The sequence below is a fragment of the Vulpes vulpes genome, chromosome 12, assembly GCF_048418805.1.
Source record: "Vulpes vulpes isolate BD-2025 chromosome 12, VulVul3, whole genome shotgun sequence".
NCBI classification, from domain to species: Eukaryota; Metazoa; Chordata; class Mammalia; order Carnivora; family Canidae; genus Vulpes; species Vulpes vulpes.
The window spans coordinates 164,983,569-165,007,780 of NC_132791.1; the positions used below are offsets into that span (position 1 = coordinate 164,983,569).

Genomic DNA, 24,212 nt, shown 5'->3' on the forward strand with positions numbered 1-24,212 from the left:
TGCCCTGGCTTGGACTTCCAGTACTATGTTGACTAGAAGTAGTAGGATTGGGCATCCTTGCTTTGTTCTTGATGTTAGAAGAAAAGCTTTCAGTTTTTAACTGCAGAGTATAATGTTGGAGATAGACTTTTTTATTATTATGAGGTAATTTTTTCTATTCACAGTTTGCAGAGTAATTTTGCCATGGAAGTTCAGTCAATAGATACATATTTTAATAGGCACAATAGATAACTTATGAACATAGGATGAAGCATAAATGAGATTTTGTTTATCTTCTTTAACATTTTAGGACAATTAGTTCATGCCATCAATAGCAGCATAGGCTTTGATGATACATCAGAAACTGTTTTCCAATCACCCTTTGATAATCCATGTACTCGTCACTCCCTAGTTAAGAATTCTGTGTCTCTAGTGAGAGCCTCTGGAATTTGGAAACATTTACCAACCAAAACACTGATTTCTCATCACTTTATAGTCAAACCTTCTTGGGTGGCATTCAGAGTGGAGCAGAGTAAACACCAGAAGGTGAGTATTTTCCAAATCTTGTTGACAAGAAAAACTTTTTCATGGATTTAAACACGGGTAAGAGTAGGAGAATATACAGAGTATCCCAGGAGCTGGGCATCAAGTGGGGAAGCAAGTGGAAGAGCGAGCTCATAGCAGGGAAAGGTGGGCAGCACTGGCTCTTCAGAACCGAAAGAAAAGGAAGAATTCTCCTTGGCAATTTCCACAGTCCAGCTCTTAAATAGAGTAAAATTCTGTCTAACGTCAGTACAATTGCAGTTCAGATGCTCCAGAAATAAGGCTTCATTTCTTATACACTGGACTCTTAGGAACAATTTTTAAATTTTTAATTTTTGTTCTGATTTCTTAAGTACTTCCTACACAAAATATATAACAAATATACTGATTTAAAAAAAAACACCACCTTAGAGGCAAAAACCAAGTTTTCAAGCACCTACCAGCTCTCTCACCAAGGCAGTTTCTTCTGCCCTTTTAGCTCTTTCTTCTTAATTTGCTCAATATTTCTAAATGATATGTGTATGCTGGTTTGTATTCACTCATAATTCAGTTAGCTGTCATGTGAGATCCTACTCTGTGCCAGATAGCCGTCCAGGAGCTGGAGATACAGATTGAACGAGATTTTCAGAATCACTGCCCTTCAGCAGCTGATGACTGAATGAACAAGGGAAACACATATACATATGCATATGTGTACATAACATCACACAGCAATTAGTGCTTTGAAAATAAAAATTATCCTGGGAAAGTGTCTGGGGACTAGTGGCGGAGGGGAGGGGTGTGACAGAGCTTGGACAGGTTAGGGCTCTTTCAGGAAATAACATGTAGGATGTGCAAACACCTGTAAGCAAAGGATTCCAAGCAGAGGGGGCCCACTAGGACAGCTGCTCTGAGGCACAAGAGAGGTGGAGTGTGTGTGGTATGTAGCTGAGCACCCACTCGGATGGAGGAAGCATAGAGGGCAAGAGTGGAGGCCAGGTAGATACAGATGCCCTAGAGCGTATGGTCCACGCCCACACACTGGGGATTTTCCGGAATGACATGGAACAACTGTGCAGTTTTCAACTGGAGAGTGACATTCTCTGTTTTTAGATGATGCTCTGGTTAATTTTGGAGAAAAGACTGCAGTGGGGAATCCCCTCCGAGATTACTTCATCTTTAAATGAGAGGAGATGGTGGGTTGGCAGATGGATGGCAGTCGGGGGTGTGATATATATCCCTGTAATTGGTTGGGGAAATATTTTGAAACAGGACTTCCTATTGTATTTGAAATGGGCTAAGACTGAATGAAATAAATACAGTATTAAGGGTATGCTTTTACATTATGATCTGTAGAAAACTAAAAGAGAAGCAATTTATGACCTAACTGGGGCAGCAGAAGCCAGGGCCCTTAGTCCATGAGACCTGAACTACTCTGTCTCATCTAACCTAAATTCCACTTTCTGATAGAGATCCAGACACATATTGGTCCCCGATTAAATATGTCTTTTTAAATGGGGAGATTCAAGTTCATATTTACTCACACATTCCATCTAAGTCATCAAGAGAGTTGTTGCCTCTCAAAGGAATAAAATCACTGCAGACACTTTCACAGAGTCATATGACTTAGAAGGTACTTGTATGTGGGGAAAGTTCACTCTACTTCCATCTATATAAGGAGAGAAGCTGCCTCTGATGCTACTTGAAGGTACCTAGTCTGGGCAATACGTAGAAAAGGCTCTTGATATAGGCTTTCTGGATTTAGTAAGGAGATGTAGTAAGTAAAAATTGAATGAAAAAGTGAAAGAACACCTGGCAGGGGACAGAGCTTGCATTGTCTACACAATGAAAATGAGTACTAGAGTGGCCTTACCAGGAGAATAAGCATACAACATAGGCAGTCTTGTCAACATCTACCTGACCAAAAATTTCCTCTTTCAGCAGAACCTAACCCAGAGATATATCCATGTCCATCCTGCTCTCTGTCCTTCTCCAGTCAGAAATTCCTCAGCCAGCATTTGGAACACAATCACCCTTCTCAGATCCTCCCACGAATATCTATAAGAGAACATTTCCAACCAAAAGATCCATGCCCAGGTTGTCAGAATCAGCAGCAGCAGCAACATTCTGATCCACAGTGCTGGAATGACAGAGCTAAAGGTCAAGAGGGCAAAGAAAGGTTCAAACCTTTGCCTAAAGTATAAGGCAGAGAAAAATTTCAAGGGCCTTTTCCACCCCGTGCAAAGGACAAACAACGTGTGAGGGAATAGTGAAGGAAGAGCCCAGCGCAGGCTCACAGAAATTGAATCCAGAGGACACAGGCAAATTATTCAAGGGGGTAGGAATGACAAGAATTATAAGAGTCAAATATAGAGGCTGTGGGCGAGGCTTCAATGATAGGTCACATCTCAGCAGACATCAGAGGACACACATGGGAGAGAACCCTTATGTTTGCAGGGAGTGTGGGCGAGGCTTTACACACAGAACAAATCTTATCATACATCAGAGAACACACACAGGGGAGAAGCCCTATGTTTGCAGGGAGTGTAGGCGAGGCTTTACAAAGAGGTCAACTCTCAGCACACACCAGAGGACACACACAGGGGAGAAGCCCTATGTTAGCTGGGAGTGTGGGCGAAGCTTTACACGGAGGTCAAATCTCATCACACACCAGAGGACACACACAGGGGAGAAGCCCTATGTTTGCAGGGAGTGTAGGCGAGGCTTTACAAAGAGGTCAACTCTCAGCACACACCAGAGGACACACTTAGAGGCTTCATCAATAAATTGCATCTCGGGGCGGGGTGCCTGGGTGGCTCAGTGGTTGAGCATCTGCCTTCAGCTCAGGTCGTGATCCTGGGGTCCCGGGATCGAGTCCCACATTGGGATCCCTGCATGGAGCCTGCTTCTCCCTCTGCCTGTGTCTCTGCCTCTGTGTGTGTGTGTCTCTCATGAATAAATAAATAAAATATTTTAAAAAAAAATAAATAAATTGCATCTCAGCTGCTGGAGAACAAATGTAGCCACTGCACACTCCACCTCAGCTCTGAGGGAGGTTAGAGGAAGCCTACTGAGTGCATACACTCCCAAAGAATATAATCAGAGTACATATAACCAGTTAAAGAAATCCTCTACTTTCAGGACAAGAGATCAAGTATACAAACAGGGAAAGATTCCCTAAGTTCTCTGGGGATATGGACACAAATCCCCTCCATGGTTTTTTGGCCTCTTGTTCTAATAAATTTTGTGTTCATACCAATCTGAAGTCCACATTACATACTTCATTCCCCCCTTATCACTGAAAGCAGAAGGGTCCAGCAGGGCCAGAAAACTCATACTCTTAGCCCAGGTCTCTGCAGGAAAACTCAAGCCCTGGAAAGGTGTAAGTCAGGAATGAATCTGGGTAGAGCACTGAAGAATCAAATTCTGGGCTAAGGAGAGAAATCTAGGATTTGACACACTCTCATCAGGGTCTCATCTTGGTCTCATGGTAAGTGTGGTGTTTTCCCCTAAGAGACCCCTGCCCTCTGCTGCCACCCTCCTCCCTGAGCTTCTCCTGGCTCCTCTCCTAGCTCCCACCCACCTCTGTAGCTTCAGAAATGAACACGGGGGTGGGGAGAGTACGTGTGCATGTGTGTGTATATATGTGTACTGTGTGTGTGCACCTCTGTGTGCCTGGCTCAGTCTAGGGCAGCTCCTCTCTCCCACTCCTTGCTTTCCCATCAGGGTTGGCATCTCATGGTGCACAGCGTATGGGCTCCATATCAGACTATAGGGGGTTTAAGTCTCAGCTGTGCCCTCACCAGTTGTGTGACAGGGCAAGATACTCAACCTCTGCGTGCCTATTTTATAATCTGGAGAATGGGAATGCTAACTCCAGCCTTTGGTTTGATGTTCAAAGTTGAGTAGGCATGGGCAGAATCTGGCACAGAGATGATGAGAATACAAGTCCCCCCTCTTTGTTGTTCTCTCGTGTGCAACTTTCAACACCCCTCTCTTCAAGGGCTTTAGTGCTGCCCAAGGGGAGGACAAAGAGAGGGTAGGGGCCAGAGAGCCAGATTCAGAGACTGGACAGGCACCACTGGTTTCTCTGCAGACTCAGCTAGCCCTGAGAAGGAGGTGTGAGGTCAGGCATGCAGAGTGGGTGGGTCCATCTCCCTCCAGGCCGCTGCCCTTCCCATGAGCCCAAGGAAGGCAGTACTGACAATAACCTGTGAAATGAGAACCTCGGCCCCCCTTGCTGAGAACAGACTCTGTTCAGCATCTGTAGGAACTGGACATACCATTGGCGAGTCTGAGCCTTCTCACTGTCCCACCCACATACAGCGTTCACAAAGCCCACAGCTCAGCTCATGCCTGGACCCTAAATGGGTTAATGCACAGCCGTGGCTATCCTGAAACTCCTGGTTATTTTATCTTTAAACTTATGTACAATAAGTGAAGTCTGAAAGGACGATGGAGCAGGGCAGATATGCACAACATCAACCATTCCTGGCCACCCATCCACAAATAAAATCCACAGTGCCCCAGAAGCACAGAATTCCCATGGACACAGCAGGTAGCAAGACTGGAAGTGAACACTAAGTAAGCATGTTATCTCCACTACTGGGGAGGTAACATGAGGGTGCTGACAGCTTTTCTTAGAACCAAAACTCACTTCCAATACAGAAAGGAGGCAATGGTGTTCCAGGAAGTACAATGAATGAGGGCAGCTACCACATTCGCTCGTGCAGGAGCTCCACATCCACACACCCCATCCCCCTGCTTCTGAGGGAAGCATATCTCAGTCTAGTTCCTCCTAGAATGGCTTCATGAGGCTGAATTCTGAACCTCAACCCTCTTAGGAGATACCAAAAGGAGAGTGGCCCATGTGAGGGGCACCCAAACCCCATGACCTGGAACACTGATCCTTCTGTCCCTCTCCCCGTACCAGGCTTGTAAAGAGTCTCTATGTCAGCAAGGTGGATTTCAATAATAAATATTCATTACCATTTTCTCTGGTCCCATATGCTTTTGTAAAGGAAGGTGCATATTGGTGTCTTTCTTTCCCTATGGAAAGAAGAGAGGGGATGATTCTCTTCCCTATACAGCATCAGGCTGAGAAATCACCCAAACCCTCAGTGTTCTGTGACTTAAGCATGAGCCATCGCAGAGGACAGGGTTAGGGGTCATGCTGGCAGAGGAACTCACAACTGTAATATAGTGGAAGGAGAACCCATAAGCTTCCAGGTGATTCCTGCCTCCATTTCCTCCCAGAACTGACCTGGAACTCCCCCTGGGAGGTTTACCAATTCAAGATGAGGAGACACCTGTCTCTTCCTTCTTCCTCCCCTTCAGCAACAAACCCCATTCCCAGTGTGGCCACCAGCCTACAAGAGGGCTCCCCCACCCCACCCAATCCACCTGTGTGAAGTCCCACCTTCATAGAACAGAGCTGACCTGTGCTGTGAAAATGGCAGTGAATGATACCTACAGTGACTTCACCCTGTCCTCACTATCTCACATGTTCCCAGGTCACGGCATGCAAGGGAGCTAGCCAGGTGTTTATATCAGCTGCTAGCAGTCATTATCCTCCTTTCGAAGAGGAGGCTCAGAGGAATACCTGACATTGGCTGGTTTCCGAGTCTCTGTCCCCTGTAGACATCTGAGAAGCCCTTAGCTGAGGCCACCGCCCTATTCCTGTAACACATGGCAGATCTTTGCACCTGTTGTCTTCCCAGCACCTGCCCCCGCCCCACACACACACACTGTGGTTGCCATGGACAATCGATAGTCCCTGGGCAGTGGGACATCAGGGGCTGAGACAACCAGGCAGTTTGGCCAGCGATCCCCATCACACACCACTCTGTGACTGCAGCGGCCACCACAGCTATACTATGGCTGGTCCCACCTGCTTTCTGCTCTTCTTGTCTGCCACCCAGGTAAGAACACTGAGGGCTTGCTTGGGGACCATTGCTGGATGGGTGAGGCTGTCACTCACCAGGACGGTTAACAAAGAACCTAAAACAGCAAAGCCCCTTCCACAAAGAGGGTGGGGACAAGTCTAACCAGGGCCCAAGCAGCACATGATGGTAAACTTATATGAAATTGACCAAATTTGTCTTTGATCCTCGGACTCTCCCTTGTCTGGCCGCACGCAGGTCTGGCCCCAGTCCTATTAGCCGAGCCAGTATCTGAATCAGCCTCTGAGAACCCTTGGGGAGGAATGTCACCCACAGATGCTGTTTCAAAGACCAAACTGCTTGGGGCACCTGCTGTCTCAGTCAGTTAAGCATCCAATTCTTGATCTCAGCTCAGGTCTTGATCTCAGGGTTGGGAGTTCAAGTGCCGCATTGGGCCCCATACTGGGTGTGGAGCACACTTGAAAAAAAAGAGGGGATCCCTGGATGGCTCAGCGGTTTGGCACCTGCCTTCGGCCCAGAGTGTGATCCTGGAGTCCTGGGATCGAGAGTCCCATGTCGGGCTCCCTGCATGAAGCCTGCTTCTCCCTCTGTCTGCATCTCTGCCCCTCTCTCTCTGTGTCTCTCATGAATAAATAAATAAAATCTTTAAAAAAAAAAAAAAGATCAAAGATCAAACTGTTCAAAATTTACTAAAGACAATTTTTTTTAATTTTTTTTTTTATGATAGTCACAGAGAGAGAGAGAGAGAGAGAGAGGCAGAGACACAGGCAGAGGGAGAAGCAGGCCCCATGCACCGGGAGCCCGATGTGGGATTCGATCCCGAGTCTCCAGGATCACGCCCTGGGCCAAAGGCAGGCGCCAAACCACTGCGCCACCCAGGGATCCCCCTACTAAAGACAATTTTTAAAATACTTTTTTAATTTAAGAGGCTCTTAATCTCATAACCTAGAGAAAAATCCTATAACATTCTGATATATGTACTTTAATATGTTAATTTGCAAGCTCTTTTACTTAACAGCAATAATTTATTGGGTTTTTCCTGATAATATGCAGTTGTCATGGTTTTAAAAATTAAGAAAACACAGAAAATAAGAACCACCCAGTATAATAATTCCATTATTCAGAGGGAACATCTGTTGATCACACGCAGCTGTGCACACACACTTGGACACCTGCACATTTTTCTCTTACAAACACTCCTGAGCCCTTATCTTCCTTTCTCACCTGTTTCTTTCCCTGCACAAACTATCTTGAGCACTTTTCTTGCAGTTTTCCCTGTTACATAATAACCAGGATTGGGCTGTGGTTGAACCAACCCCCTGTCGTTGTACATGAAAGGTGTCTCCAAAAAGAGGTTTTATACCAGATTTTGGCCTAGTTTTGGTAGATTAAAACATGCACTACATTCAGTGCTTAAGAAAGTTCTCTGATCTCCTGGGTTTAGGGAGAAGATGTTCACTCCATCTCACCCCTCCCATGATATCACAGAGCACCCCCTCTCAGCCTTCCCCTCAGGGGAAGGTGTTGGGAAACCCTGAAAGCCATGGTGGAGGTGGAGGCCTTTGTTCTTCTGGGCAGCATAGGAGAACAAGACACTGAGTGCTGACACACAGTCTGGACCCCAAGCATTGTCCCAAAGCCTGTCCCCTGTGCTCTTAACCTACTTCTCATTGATTTTGCAGCTTTTTGCCCAGAGGATGCCTTTCAGTGAGGGGGCTCCCAAGACACCTCAAAAACTGGGGTTGGGGGTGAAAGATCTGCATGGTAACGAGACCCTCCAGCAGGTCAGTGTGGTGTTTTTTTGTTTTTTGTTTTTTGTTTTTTTTTTCAGTGTGGTGTTTATAAGAGCCAGCTTCCCTGAAGTTAGGTCTGTGCTATGGTCCCTCACTTCCTGTCCTTCTAGGGTGCTCACGCTGGATACCAGATGGAGGTGCTAACCTTCCCTCATGCCCGCTTCGGTCTCAAGAGGCAAAAGAGAGACTGGGTTGTCCCTCCCATCTCCATCCCAGAGAATGAAAGAGGGCCATTCCCAAAGATGGTGGCTCAGGTATTGCAAAGGGAGGACTCTGGTTTCATCCTATAGTTCCCTATGGAGAGGGACTTACACTTGACTGTGGTCCTTCTTGGGTTGTTCTGCTTCTGTATTGCCTTCAGGTCAAATCTAACAAGAACAAGGAAATCCAGGTTTTCTACAGCATCACTGGCACAGGTGCTGATGAACCTCCTTATGGCGTGTTTATCATGGACAGAGAAACAGGATGGCTGAAGGTGACGAAGCCCCTGGACAGAGAAAAAAAATCCCACTATGTTGTGAGTGTCTTGTATGTGGCTTCGGGGGAGTGGGGGGTTCTCATCAGGGCAGTCATCTGATTTTCTAAATATTTCAGACAACCATCTAACTTTTGGAGTTACTCGTGAAGCATTTTTTGAACACCTGTTATATTCCAGGTGTCACACTTGACAGTTAAGAGGGAAAGGTAGGCAGAGGTGGGTACGGATCTGGGATTTACCACTTAAGAACTAGCTGTGCACTTGTGGACAAGTTCCAAGACTTTTTGGGGTGAGGGTTCCATGAGATGCAAGCTTCTGCGCTCAGAGAAGACAGCAAGCAGCACTGCAGGGAGATGTAGGCTGTTGTTATGGTTTCTGCCACTACTGTTAGCTACAAAGACGCATCACGAAGACTCCCGCTCTAGAGGAGAGAAAGACAGGACCTGTGCGGCAAAGACCAAGGTGCAGCAGGGAGACAGAAAGTAGACTCTAGATTGGAATATTCTAGATAATCTCTAAATGTTAAGAGTGTAGGACCCAGAGTCAGAGCCCAGCTCTGACACTTCTTTATTCTATGTCCATGGATATGGTCGTGACACCCTCAGCCTCCCTTTGCTGTTGGATTAATGTATGTGAAGCATTTTGAATGATATCGAGCTCTGGCTAAGTTCTTGATGTATGTTAGCTGAGCATCCTTTAAATACAATTCTCTGGGGTGTTTTGTCCAGAAGACTCTCCACCACACCCCTCTGAGGGAAATGGAGGCCCATATAAAGCCTCAGTTTGTTCTCCTCCCGAGGACACTGCCTTCCTTCAGAGCTGGCCCACCTCTCCTACCCTGTAAGGGAGAAGGGGCTCAGACTGCAGAAACCAAGCCATCAGTCCCACCCAGCTGCATGGGAGGCAATGTGCCCAGAAGAGGCACTTTCTATGGAGAAGGGAGTGAGTAGGATGACAGCTAGTACTCTGCCCTGAGCATCACATCAGAGGAACCTGAGGTGACACAGACACAATCTTTAGTGACATGACCAAGGTTGAGGTCAGTGCTGCTTTCTCAGACTCCTAGGCACTGAAGTGTGAGATTAAGGTAGGAAGTGGGCTCTCACTGTAATGAGCTTTCTGTGGGACAGCTACCCACTGGCTAGGGTGGCCCCCACAGGCCCCTGCTGTACTTTTATTGCTTTTCAGCTTTTCCTTCATGCTGTGTCTTCAACTGGAAATGCTGTGGAGGATACGTTGGAGATTGTGATCACAGTGACAGACCAGAATGACAACAGACCCGAATTCACCCAGGAGGTCTTTGAGGGGTCTGTGATGGAAAGAGCCCATCCAGGTGAATTAGAACAAGACAGGGTTTTAGTGAGACATGCCAGTAAATTCAGGGAAAATATAAAGAATTTGGGAAACTGAAGTATAAACACTAGAGGAGATGAACATCCTGGGTTCCAGTGAACAGAAGAGTTCCACTTGGAGATGAGAAGTGATAGATTGTAAAGACTGGGTTGGGGGGTGGGCAATGTTCAAGCATCAGAGACTCCCTCGGGCTTACTCAAGAAAGTTTGGATTGCGGAGGGCTACAGGTGGAAAGGACCCCACAAAGAAGGTCCAACAAGGTCCTTTTGGGCCCAAGAAGTGCAGGGATCATGGGTCTACCACTGTCCAGGCAATGCCCACTGGTTGCCTCACTTCTGTCTCTATATCCTGTCTGCATTTGCTGGTTTCTGCATCTCTATAACTGGTGCCCAGACAGACCCTCCTCCATCTTGTGGCCATTCTCATTTCATAGCTTCCTCTACACCTCCTTTCTGCTTTAGCTTCCATTTCTCCCTGATGGATTCCCTACAAATTTCCCAATTCATGCTCTTGCAAACAAGAACCTGACTGATTATTCTTGATTCAGGGGACACTCCGCTTTCAATTGGCTCTTACTTACACATCGAATGGTTATTGGACTTCCAGGCATGACATTAAACCTGTGGAATCCCATGATAGTATCATAGGCAACACTGATAGGCCCACATGTCCATGGCTTCTAACCTGACATTTTGGGAATGGATGTTGAGGTCCTCATTCTCTGGAACTGAAGATAAATGAAACAAAAAATCACAGGGTATTTCATATGAAAGGACATTGTGATGGATTCTTTCTTCTCCTTCCTGGCCTGCCGCTAGCAGCCACTAATGCTTTATTCCTCATTCTTTTCTATCTTCATGCTGCCTTTGGCCCTACGACAAACCAGGGCTCACCAGCCAGTGCCAGTTGTACTCTGATCACCCACATGAGGTACACATGTTTCAGGTTATCTCGGTAGACCAAACTCCAGAGGCTGTACTGCCCCCACCCACCTTTGCCCAGCACTTCTCTCCATTTGGCTTGTGTGCTTGGCTCCAGTCCTGTCTGGTCTCTGTCGACAGGACTCCCCTGACAATGGCAAGGGACCAAGAAGGACAGAGAGGCCTAAGAACCATCAAACAGCTAGACAGATGAGATATAAAACAGCCACTTCACCCTCCCCTTGAGCACCTGCAGATCTCAGCATCCATGTTCATGAGGGACAAGGATCCCACAATGACAGCCATGTCAAAAGATGCCCAAAAGAGAAGAGAGAGAGAAAAAGAGAGAGAGAGGCAAACCAAGAAACAGATTCTTCACTATAGAGAATACACTGCTGGTCACCAGAAGGGAGGTTGTGTGTGGGGGCGGGGGAGGCGTGGATGGAGGAAACAGGTGATGGGGATGAAGGAAGGCAGATGTCCTGATAAGCTCCAGGTGATGTGTGGAAGCACTGCATTATTATATTGTACACTTGAAACTAATATTACACTGTATGTTAGCCAACTGTAATTTAAATAAAAACTTTTTTTAAAAAATTGGAAAAGATACCCTGGGGCGCCTGGCTGGCTCAGGAGCTTGTGACTCTCAATCTCAGGGTCATGGGGTGGAGCCCCACACTGAGTGTAGTGCTTACTTAAATAATAAATAAATTTTTAAAAACAAAAATAATAAATACAACTTTTTTAAAGATGCCCTGAAGATTTCTGGAAAAAGTAAACAAATCATCTAGAAATTATTATAATTTGCTGAATTATTTGAACTAGAACTTATATCATTTGATAAGTATAGTGATAGACTAAAAAAGGAACATATTTAATTTTAGATTTTGATATTAATTTGTATTGCCCTGCCAGTTAGCTCTGAGTTGCCCTTAGCTCTGAGTTGCCCTTAGCTCTGAGATTAACAGCTCTTGTCCCCTTTGTCCTTGTAGGAACATCCGTGCTACAAATCACCGCAACAGATGTGGATGACCATGAGAACACCTACAATGCAGCCATTGTTTACACCATCCTCAGCCAAGATCCCTTGGTACCTCACTCCAACATGTTCGCCATCAACCGGCAAACAGGAGTCATCTCTGTGCTCAATCCTGGGCTGGACCAACAGGTCAGGGAGTAGCAGGAGCCAGCAGGTGGGGCAGTTACATGTAAATTAGTCTCAGCCAGTTAAGGCACAGGCACCAGCCAATCAATGCAGGTTCCTAACCAATCAGAACAGACACCTGACCAATCAGAAGAGGCATCTATCTGCTACAGACAGGGTCTCGCTGGTGCAGGCAGGCTGTTGGAGCCCTGGGCGTAGTAAACCCTAAGGTATCACTGGGGTTAATTACAAATGTGATCCTCAAGACCCCTCATATAACGAGCAAAATGAAATGACTCTGTTTCCCACAAATTTAGACCACATTCTCTGGTGGAAACAGAAGAGTACTAACATCACACCCTCCATAACTGTTCCACACATAAATGAAGGGGTCCCAGGACCCCCTGGCCTAGTGCTGGGACTGGGAATATATATTGATCAGATCCCAATCCAGGAAACTCTCCTCCTGGGTCTGATTGGGAGGGGATGGTCTGATTTATCCAAAGTTTGTTTCTTTGAATGGTGACCCGTCTCCCCTTGAGTGCCTGACAGGACCCTTGCCCCTGAAAGCCGGTCATTTACTGGAGGGGTTTGCTGCCTCTGGCGTTCCACATTTACTCTCTGAGTGCCACTGGGTGGATGAGCCAAACCTACATCTATAATCCTCAGTGCTGACTGCTACATGCCTGTCTGCAGAGTGCTCCTGCATACACCCTGACAGTCCAAGCTGCTGACCTCCAAGGTGAAGGCTTAAGCTGTAGAGCAAAGGCCGTGATCACAGTCACCCAGAGCAACCCTAACCCTCCCGTCTTCAGCCCCACTTCGGTAAGTCCAGGAAAACCTGGTGGATGTCTCATGACCTTTGTACAGCGATCTGTGTGTCACTGTGTTGGGCAGTAGTATCATGATTCAGACCTCAGTCTGACTGCATTTTAGAACCTTCTGGACATCTTTGGGTCACACTGACCAACTCTCCCTGTCCCGGGGCACGGACATCCCTCTCTGGGCCTGTGGTGACTGGAATAGGCAGATGAGTGTGGACAGTGGAGTCCATGACACAGACAAGATGTGGTTGTCCTGAGGGCAGGGAAGGGGCTCCATATCTGGTCCCATCCCTCAGCTGCCCCCCCCACCCCAGCTCCAGCCTTTCTGCTTCCTCACCGGTCCTTCAACATGCCAGTCCCATCCCTGTTTCAACATCTCTCTCCTTCTTGGAGAAGACTATACTCAAGCCCATCGCCTGTAACCCCCGGCACAGCACACCGTATTTCTTTCTCAGCTCATACCACCATCTGAAAATGTTGGATTTGTTTAGGTGTTAGGACTGTCCCTACCCCTTGTCACTTTGTGTCCCGTCAGTGCACCTGGTGAGACTCTGTCAATATTTCCTCAATAAAGAAAGGTCCCAAGTGCCTTTATGTATTCTCAGTTGAGGCAACAATTGGAATGGGCTCAAAGTCTCCAACCACAAATCCCCATCACAATAGCCTGGGAGGACTCTCAAGATGGGCTGTGGCACTCTTCCTGTGATGAGTCTATCTCCGACACCTCAGTGGGGCCCCAATGGGCAGTCCCACATGCGCCTCCTCAGCACCTCAGGGCAAGGCAAGAACCTCCCAGCCTCAGTGCTCAGCAGCTAGACCAGTAACTTCTCGCTGGGACACAGGTATCTGTAGCTGTCCAGGGCTGCCAACCGACCAAGAACAACTGTCAATTCCAAGTTACTGAGCTGTTTGTGTGCCTCACAGCTTCCCTGCATGATCACAGGCTCATGAAACAGGCATGCTATCATCTACATGAACAGAAAAATCAACAAGAATGGTTTAGCACCATGACTGGTTTACTGCTCCCTGTAACACCATCCAGACACAGAAGGCCCGAGCTACTGGGCAGACCAGTGGCAACACTACGACACAGCTTCCTTCTTTTTGTCTCGTCTTCTTTACTGTCTGTGTTCTGTCCTCATGGTGGCTGAGCTGCTTTCTCTCAGGGGAAATAGGCCAGAGCCCTGGCATGAAGTCCAGGGATGTGCTCAAGGCAGTGGCCCTTGGAACCAAGTTCCAAGCGTCCCCTTTTCAGTCCTGGGACTGTGACCTTAGCCTTTCTGTGCCCTTCTCCAAAATCGATGGTGACAGTAACACCTGCCTCCAGAGCTGCCAAGCAGATTAATATCACCTGAAAGTGATACAGATCGGACAGCCTAGTGAAATGGAGAAGTCATCTGACCTCCCTGTGTTTATCTTCTATGAAGGGAGGGCAGTAATTCTATCTTCTGAGGGTGAGGACCATAGTAAGTAATGTACAGTGCTCACAGGAATTCATAGGCGGGAATTTGAACCCAGACCAGTCTGATCTCAGCACACTGTCTCCACTCTGGGAGATAGACACTAAAAATAATTGAGAAAATTATTTGAACTCAGAAGGTGGCTATTGCTGGACCTGCTACAATTAGGAAGCCCGTCCTTCTCTGTCACTTGTTCCCAAGAAGAAATGCCAGGATAGGGGCTCCTGGGTGAGACATCCACCTTCAGCTCAGGTCATGATCCTGGGGTCCTGGGATCGAGCCCCACATCAGACTCTCTGCTCCATGGGGAACCTACTTCTCCTTCTCCTTCTGCCACTCCCCCAGCTGGTCTGTCTGTCTGTCTGTCTCTCTCTCTCTCTAATAAATAAATCTTTAAAAGAAAGAAAGAAAGGCCAGGATACAAAGAGAGGACGGCAGAGGTCCACATACCTGTAATCCCTAAACTGAAATGGAGAGGCAGTTGTAGGTATTCCCATATCATCCAAATAGTCCTCCTGAGTGATAAAGCCAGCATCGCTCCCAAAGTGACTAGAGCTGGAGTCAGGGTCTAGCCTGGCAGGTGCTCCAGCATAGCAATTCTGACAGTCACACGGGACAGACTTAAGACACAGACACTTGCTCCCTATGGAGACTGAGTCAGAAGGGACAGGAGGGGCAAGGGACAGGCTCGAAGCGCCACTCCAGGTCTGACTTCTTGCTCAGTTCCTGGGCCTGCAAGGCTGACGGCCACAGTTATCTTCTGACAGGGGCTGCAACCTGAGAATAGAGCCCGGGGCAGATGCACTTGGTCAACAGGGACACATTCTCCTCAGCTGATACACACCTGGGACTGAAGCTGCGGGAGCTTGGGAGACATGGTGTCAGCTTTCCAGCCCCTTGCCTACAGGGTGAAAACACTGAGCTGTTGGAAGCCCCACTGCCTCCATGTACATCCAGGGCCTTTGCAGGTGCTCAGCTTAGGTTCACATATACCCACTTTAAGAAAAAGACTGCCCACTGTGGCCCATCTTGCTTAAGAATAGTGGAGTCTGTGAGGCTGGCACAGGCTGTTTGTTTCCCAAGTTCCCACACAGGACATCAGGAATGAGTGCCCGTGTCCTTCTCTTGCAGTACACGGGCCAGGTGTTTGAGAACAAGGTGGATGCAGGGATAGTGAGGCTGTACGTGAAAGATGCTGATGCTGCTGGCTCCCCAGCATGGAAGGCAGTGTTCTCCATCCTCAATGACAGAGGTGGCCTCTTTACTATCACCACGGACCCTGAGACCAATGACGGCCTTTTGAAAACAGCCAAGGTGGGTATGAGCTCTGAGGAGATGGCCGCCGTGATCTATTAGTCCTGGGACAGGACAGAAGCAGACACCACACTCTTAACACCAAGATGGCAGCTTCCCAGTGAGGACTTTCTGCTGTGATGATGGTCCTCTCTAGTCCTTATGTCAAAATGGTCACATCATCACCCTAGAGCTCAGAAGTTCTGCCTGAAAAACACTAATCTGGGATGTTTCCATAGGGCTAAACTGGGACAGGTGTCTTCATTTGGATTCCCCTCAAAGTGGGAGGGGCCCTGAGGGGGGAAGGGGGGACAGGAAGGAGGGAGAGAAAAGGGGTCTTAAGAACAGAGGGGCTCGGGCAGCCCCGGTGGTGCAGCGGTTTAGCGCCGCCTGCAGCCCAGGGCGTGATCCTGGAGACCCGGGATCGAGTCCCACGTCAGGCTCTCTGTGTGGTGCCTGCTTCTCCCTCTGCCTGTGTCTCTGCCTCTCTCTGTCTCTCTAAATAAAATAAAATCTTTAAAAAAAAACAAAAACAGAGGGGCTCAGGCTCTCGAGTCTTTCTGAGCAATGCCTTGGAATCGTCTTGCCTGAGACATTTGTTTGCCCTCCCTTATGCTTGAAGCTGTTGCTTTACCCCTAGAGGCAGGAAGCCAGGTCCCCAAAGCCATAGTCTTCAGAGTGGGCAGAGGGCCTGGAGCCATCTGCTCCCCATTCCCCAGAAAACTGAAGATGAGCTATCAAAAAGAGAGAGGAAAACAAGAAGAGAGGGGTGGGGGGCGCCTGGGTGGCTCCGCCAGTGAAGCACCTGCCTTCAGCTCAGGTCATGATCCCAGGATCCTGGGATCAAGTCCTATGTTGGGATCCCAGCTCAGCAGGGAGTCTGCTTCTCCCCACTTCTGCCCCTTCCCCTGCTTGTGCACATGCACGCTCTCTCTCTCTCTCTCTCTGTTGCTGTGTGTGTGTGTCTCTCTCTCAAATAAATAAAGAAAATCTTTAAAAAGAAGAAGATGACCACAGGGAGGGAAGGAGTTGTGGGGGAAGAGGACAGTCCCAGGAACCTCTGCTGGGCTAGGAGGATTTTTTTCTCAAGAGGCTGGAGAGGGAGCAGGCACTTATTGTTCTTTGTCCAAATGTGGTCTTTTGGCCTCAAAATATGGAGACACTTGGAATAGGCATGGAGAAGGCCAAAGGGAGCATCTAGACAAGTGTGCAGACAGAAGGGTATGCCCCAGAACATTTACCTATCAACCTGCATCAAATCTGAGAATGTGCTAGGGGGCGAACTGACTCCTGGGAATAACCACAGGCCTTGCTGAGGCTGAGGCCTAAGTCAGAGGGATCCAATTTCAGCTGACTTCTGGGCCAGCCACCTGGGGACCCTGTTCAGGGCACACCACTGCCTCACAGGTCCGAGGATAAGAAAACGGAGCTAACACACAGTCTCAGTAAGTACCACAGGCTGTCTATACACTAACACTCAATTTTTCACACCAACTCCATCAGGGAAGCGCTGAAATTATGGACATTTGATGGTGAGTAAACCGAGGGCCAGAGAAGCAAAGTCACCAGCTTGTGCTGCACAGCTAATGGCAGAGCCAAGATCTTAACCACAGTCCACCTCTTCACTGCTATGCAAAGTGTGAAGTATCTGAGAGCCAGCTCAGCAGAGAGCACAGAGTACTCTCTACCAGGCCACTTCCGCCCTGCCATACCAAGCTATGACCTTCCCTCAGGACCAGCAGAGGGTCATAAGCCAGGGCCTGCACTCTATTGTAGACCAGCAAAAGGGAGGCCTGCTGGGCTAAGTCCCCAAAAGCTATGTGCCTGACTCCCTTGACTCCCCTTTGCTGTGTTCTTCAGGGCTTGGATTTTGAGACCACGCAGCAATACACCCTTTATGTGACAGTGGTGAATGAGGTGCCCTTGGCATCTCTTTCCACATCCACAGCCACAGTCACTGTGGACGTGGTTGACGTGAATGAGGCTCCTGTCTTTGTACCCCCGACAAAGATTGTGGAAATGCCCAAGGATGTTGGTGTGGGCCAGGAAATCACATCGTACAAGGCCCAGGATCCAGACAGCTTTCAGTCTCAGAAAATCAGGTAGGACCAGAGGTGTGATTTGGCCTGCTGCCCCCGACCTGCCCAACACCCCCAGGGCAGAAATCCAGCCATGTGCCTGGAGTGCCAGCCAGAGGAAATACTTAAATTTGTCAGCACCCAGTTACTCATTATGCCCTGGGAGGGTGGTTGGGGGACACATGGCCCGAACCCGATGAGAATGAGGGTGTATCCCTTTCAGGTACCAGATATGGGACGACCCAAGCCATCGGTTGGACATCAACTCAGAAACAGGTGTCATTTCCACTCGAGCCAGTCTGCAAATGGAGGACATGAAAACCCAAACATTTTCAGCTGTTGTCATAGCTACAGACAATGGTAGGGGCTTGGATGTTTCATCTGTGGGCCACATCCCTCCATTGATGTGATGCTCTGATGCAAGTTATGCTCCATGTTGTGGCTTAGCTGTGTGTACATTATCTCAACACATCTTTACCAGAAACTAAAGAGGAGGGGCTGTATTATCTTACCTGTTTCATTCATGAAAATGTAGACTTGAGACTAAATGATTGGACCAGCATCTCAGGGGGTGAGGAACGGCTTGAGTGAGGCTGAATCACACAGGGGTCCAGTCTGGCTGCTCTGTTCCAGCAAAGGTGACCAGGGGCACAGTACCATCTGCACTGAGAAGAGTAGCAGGCTCTGCCCCCAGACCCTCTAAGGGACAGGGTGCATCCCTACAGTGCCATCTCACATGCTCATACCTGGTACCCATCTGCATGCCTTCACGGGCATGCTCACATCCACATAGCACAATACATAAGCTCAGACATGCACATTCACATGCATTGTCACATGCATACACATAGTTTCAGGTTACATTGCCTGTGACCCCCAGCACCTGGCAGGCTGTACCCATAAATGGTGGTGCTAGACCCAGGCCTGAGGACCCAGTGAATACTCAGGGCTCTTTGAAGAAGCTGTATTTGGAGTCAGATAAATGGTAAGATCAAGTAGACTCTTTTCAGGCTGGATCAGTGAGCCAATGAGAAATGGGGCTATGGGGCTCTGGGGGGACAGCAGACGACAAGAGACTTAAGTTAGAGGACATGCGGCAGCTCACACATTTGTAGAATCTGATCTTCTCTGTCTCATTCCTTCCTTAGGCCAGCCTCCTGCCACGGGCACCGGGACCCTGCTCCTCACTTTCTCTCACATAGACTGCCCAGGAGTAGACTCACACTGCCTTGACATCTGCCAGAGGGGACCAGAGTCTCAGGCTGTAAGTATGGGTCACCAGAATCTTTCACCAAACACTTTGCCCTTTACAGAAATGACCTCCCAGGTGGGTGTCCAGCCTTGTCACAGCAAACAGCAAGTTACTGTATATAGCAATTCAGATTGTGCACTGACTTGATAAGTTACACCTCACAGTGTTTTTTAAAGAAACACTTTTTAAAAAAAAATTTTTTTTAATTAATTTATTTATGATAGTCACAGAGAGAGAGAGAGAGAGAGAGAGAGAGAGAGGCAGAGACACAGGCAGAGGGAGAAGCAGGCTCCACGCACTGGGAGCCCGACGTGGGACTCGATCCCGGGTCTCCAGGATCGCACCCTGGGCCAAAGGCAGGCGCTAAACCGCTGCGCCACCCAGGGATCCCCAAAAACACTGTTTTTTAAAAACACAAATTTTTTTTTATCACTTTCAAGTGTTTTCATATTTTATTATAACTTTGAATCCAAAGATGGGCCATTTGAATATTTATTATGACAATTTTCTGGTAGATATGGGTCTTGAAGAAGAAGCACTTTATTCTAATTTGCCTATAGATGCCAAAAGAGACCTTTTCATCTTCTCATTAGAGAAGTTTCCAGAGTATGCAATGTCCCAATGATAATCCTGGCTCTCAGAGAGGGCTGAGTGCCAGAAGGCCAGGCATGGGCTGAAGGTCTCAAGTCTCTTGTGAAAAGGGCAGGGATCCTAAGCACTGCAGTTCTGTCTGGGTGGATGCAGGATGGGGAAGTAGGCCCCAGAGAGGCCCTGCTCTCTCACTCTCTCCCAGCCACGAAGTTCTCTCCTGGGGCAGAGTGTCAGGTCTCTAGAAAGGGAGTAACAGGGTAACAACTAACCGTATTCAGAACTGCTCATCCCAGAGATGGTCACTGGTATAAGTCTTCTGTGTATCATACTAGAAAATATCCTACTACAGAGCCTCTCTGGGCCTCTTCTATAAAATGGGGATAATACTACCTACATCATGAGATTGTTGCGAGGATGAAGAGAGTGACTCTTTTTAATGTAGTTGAAGCTACATTCACAGCATCAAGCTATAGATGCCTCCACCTTGCTACATCCTGTTTAATGCCTCGCCACTACTCCCACTCAAGGAGTGTTCATTTTACACACAATTGGGCTTCATTCTTTTAATGGACTGCAGAACGTGCTGGTCTGTAACAGTGGCCATTTATTTAATTGTCGCCAGTGGAGACAGTCTGGTTATTTCTCGTCTATTGTACCCATGGGTGTTTGCAAAAACAGGTGGGACCATCTGTTTCGGATTATCTCCTATAAACATAATACCAGCCAAACATCATATGTGTTTAAATCTCAAAGTTATTTCTTAATTACCTCCAAGGTAGGTGTAACCAGCACACTCCCAACCTTTGCTATGAGGGTCTCCTTCCCCACCTTGGAAGGGGCTGCTTCTTAAACTATACATGCCCCATGCTCACTATCCAGCAATTAGAAAATGCACGCACTTTGATGGGAAGAAAAAAGTTCTCATATCCAGAGCAACACAACCAGTCAACCAACACGATGGTGTAGACCTTTCCAGATTTTAAATATAAGAGTGTCCTTATTTTTTTTTTGAGTGTCCTTATTTTAATTTATGCTACCTAAAATGTTTTATATGTATATAATTGTAATACTCAGCTGTTACTTTTCTCATTACTGCATAGCCCAGCCCTAACCCGTAGTGTGTAGAGCCTCCTTAGGGGTGGAGGGCTAGAGGGGAGTAAGACCACGGGCAGGTAGTGCAACAAGAGCGACAGCTCAGGAAGCTTCGCTTCATCTCAACCTCGGGAGACATTACTGCTGCGACTTTACAGAAGAGGAAACTGAGGCACCATCATGTGGTCTCTCCGGGCAGTTAGTATAGGAAAATCTATCTGCCCCCTCTGAGGGGCTTCCATCAAAATTCTTAGTGTCCCAGGGAAGGGGGAAAAACAAAAAAACAAAACAAAACAAAAAACAACCCAACAGAAAAACCCCAGTAGTTCCGGGGGAGAGTCCAGCTGGCGCGCGCGCCCCACCTCCCGCTCCGCCCCGAGCCCTGCGCCCCGCCCCGAACCCCAGCTCCCGCAGGCGCGCTCAATTCCCCTTCCGGCCCTGGGAGGAGCCTCTGCAGCCCCCGCAGGTCTGTGCACCCCTGTCGCCCCACCCGAGCCCTGCAGCGCAGACCCTGGGACACCCCGGTGGACCCCGAGGTGGAGCTGCCCTCCCCGCCTGAAGGACGCGCCCCCCCTACCTGGTCTGGTCCGACATGTGGCTCTTAGGCCCTGGGAGAGGCCAGGGTCAGGACGAGGGCGGGCTCGGGGAGGTGCCTGCGCCCCGGGACCACCTCCCACTCTGGCAGGATGAGCTCCGGGGCCGCCCCGAGACTGCGGGCGCTCCAGCGACACCTGGGCTTCTCGGAGGTAGGGGGCCGGCATGCACACTGCGCCCCTGGCTCCTCGGCAGCGGCCGGGGGGCTAAGGTCCCAGGTGACCCGTGAGCCAGGGGACAGAGAGCTGGACTCCGGGAGGATGAGGAGACTGGGTCTGGACCTGCCGGAGGGGGAGGCCTCCGGGCGGAGATGCTCTGCAGGGCTGGGTGCAGGGGAGGGCGCTCTGGTAGAGGTTGGTGTGGCGGGGTGGGGGACTGGCCAGCATTGTCTCAACTGTTTTTCAGTGTGTTCACCCCACAGCCTCACGTGGCTGACTCAGCAATTCCTAGCCCCCACTTCATCCCCACCCCCACCCTCCAGGGTCCCGCAGCACTGTGAACTCTATACTCCAGGGCTGTTTACTCTAGGGCTGCTGTCTCCAAGCCAATGTGGACATAAGGCTGAGCCCCACGCACTCATTCCTGTCCCTCTCTTGCGGCTCAGGGCGGAGGCATGGAGCAGATCAGCAGCCCACTGACCACACATGTGCTGGACACTGCCTCAGGGCTTCCGGCTCAGGGCCTCTGCCTCCGTCTGTCCAGGCTCGAGGACCATGGCCAGCAGTGGACAGAGCTGAAGAAAAGGTAAGCTTGAAGTCTGGGGTGGGACAGGAGTCCCGAGCACCTCTCCCCAGTCAGGAGACAAGGAGAAGACCCAGCCAGCCAGCCAGTGTGGACCCTGAGGGCAGACTGCAGTGCTGACCACTGTGAGATGGTCCCCTCAGCCTTAGGGCCGTGGACAGCTTCACATACCTCTCACTGAGAGCAGGGTTGGCTAAGGCCTAAGGCCTAATCTAAAGATCTCATTGTCACTGTGAGTAACAGGCAGTTTACTTCTGTTCTTATTCTCACTACAGCCTGTGGGCAGGTGCCATAATTACCCCTTTTACAGATGGGGAGACTGAGGCAGCAAGAAGCAAATAAAAGCTGGGATCCCACGCCTCACCTGGCAGTGCTGGGCCCCTGAGCAGGCCCTGGGCCCTGGCCCCAGGCTCAGGCTCTGCTGAGGCAAGCCAAGTGCCCCGGCCACAGCCCCCCACCCGCGCTGGTGCTTGGGCTGCCTGCGAGCCTCTTGAAGGAGGCAGGCTCCCTCTAGTGGTGGGAATGGGCCGCTGGGCCACAAAGGTTCAGGGCCTGAGGACATGGAACTCATCCGCCCCGCCCCCCCATCCTTCACAGAAGCTGGGCCTCTGGGTCACATGGGAGTGGCCCACTCTGGAGGGTCGTAGAGACCCGTTCCTAACCCCCATACACTGTGTGGGTCCATGCTGCTCCTTCCAGTCACAGGACAGAACCTTGAAAGTACAGCTGGTGAGAGAGCTCTCCAGAGGTGACCGGGGACTGATCAGCGAGCCAAGGGACAGGCCCTCAGAGCCCTCCATGCAGACACTCGGTGCAGTGGAAACAGGCCACCGTGCAGATGGTGGTTTGGGTACAGTTACTGATCCAGAAAGCCACACACAATAGATTAAGTGAAAAGTACAAGTTATCAAATAGTATGAACAGTATAATCCATTTTAGAGTATTTCCCTAACTTTATAAATAAGCAGTTATGTATAGAGAAAATCTGGGAAAAATATGCCAATGTAAAAGGATTGTTGCTCATAAAATAGAGGAGGATTTTTTTTTTTTTTTTTAGTTTTCTACTCCTGTATATTGGGAGTTCTGTCTAAAAAGTCAGTGCAGTGGTATCCCTGGGACGCTTCAGGAGCCCAGGCCCTAGATGGTCCTGCTAGGGGGCTTTCCCAGTGACTCAGGCTGTGGGGGGGTCTGAGGCCACTGGCCATGCAGACCCTGGGGGGCCAGGCAGAGGCAACTTCTCACTCCCCATCCCTCAATGCTCTCCAGCTACACGGACTCAGATGGCCGCTGCCCAGGGCTCCTGCCTCCAGGCCCGATGAAGGCAGGCACCTACAAGCTGTCCTTTGACACTGAGGGCTACTGGAAGAAGAGAGGGCAGGAGAGCTTCTACCCATATGTGGAGGTGAGGGCCAGGGGTGGGCCAGAGGGGTGGAGGCCCATGATTCACCCAGGTTCCTAAGTGGTCAGGCTAGTCCTACCCCTCCCACCTCTCCCAGGGCAGTGGCAGATGATGAGTTCACCTGCTTTGAGCTCCCAGAGGAAAGGTGTCCAGGGACTTTACCACAACACAACCATCCCTGGGTGAGGTGGGGGGCGGGGCCAAAAGTGATTCAGCCCCTGTGGACAGAGGCAATCACCTGGCCCCATCCAGGGTGGATCCTTTGGGTTCCTTAAGCCGAGGGCTCTCTGGGCAGGGTTCAGCCCCATCCACAGCCCTGGCCAGGTTTCCAGCTCCACCCAGCTCCAGCTGGCCCTTGGGGCTCCTGCCCTGATTAATTCCTACCCCCTGCCCACAGTCTGGGCTGCTTGTGTACTACATACAGGCAGGCCCCTCACTCTCTTCTGGTGCCTTCTCTGCTTCTCAGGTTGTTTTTACCATCGCCAACGAGACACACAGGTTCCACGTGCCTCTGCTGCTGAGCCCATGGTCCTACACCACGTATCGAGGGAGCTAGTGGCTAAGCCATTGCCTCTGGCTAACTGCTGGCCTATGAGCATCAGTTCCATCCCCACGGCTCACTGAGGCACCCACGCAGAGGGCACCAGATCACACTCCCTGTGGGAGACTCTGGTTCCCCCATCTCCAGTAGCAGCTGAATCTCAGGCATCAATAAAGTCAGTGCTGGCATCTGTAAAGCTGCTTCGATGTGGCTGGCCTCTGCTAGTGCTGCCCTGGCCCCGAGATGGGAAGGAGG

The 24,212-nt window shown here is 49.4% G+C and overlaps 2 protein-coding genes across 2 annotated transcripts; both read left to right on the forward strand.

Annotated features, from left to right (window-relative positions):
- The first annotated feature begins 566 nt into the window (after positions 1–566).
- Positions 567–4,626, forward strand: LOC112924552 (histone-lysine N-methyltransferase PRDM9-like). The gene is given in 4 exon segments (XM_026004870.2): positions 567–669; positions 2,446–2,697; positions 2,700–3,305; positions 4,598–4,626. Coding segments are annotated over 4 exon segments (990 nt in total).
- Positions 4,627–6,177: 1,551 nt separating this feature from the next.
- Positions 6,178–24,153, forward strand: LOC112924654 (cadherin-1-like). Its single transcript, XM_026005034.2, has 14 exons — positions 6,178–6,422; positions 8,087–8,188; positions 8,308–8,451; positions 8,559–8,714; positions 9,864–10,008; positions 11,941–12,116; positions 12,789–12,917; positions 15,508–15,690; positions 17,530–17,771; positions 17,971–18,107; positions 18,896–19,011; positions 21,881–22,020; positions 23,284–23,419; positions 23,883–24,153. Exons 1-14 carry the CDS (start codon positions 6,378–6,380, stop codon positions 23,970–23,972), a joined length of 1,941 nt encoding a protein of 646 aa, XP_025860819.2. The 5' UTR covers positions 6,178–6,377; the 3' UTR covers positions 23,973–24,153.
- The last annotated feature ends 59 nt before the right edge of the window (positions 24,154–24,212 follow it).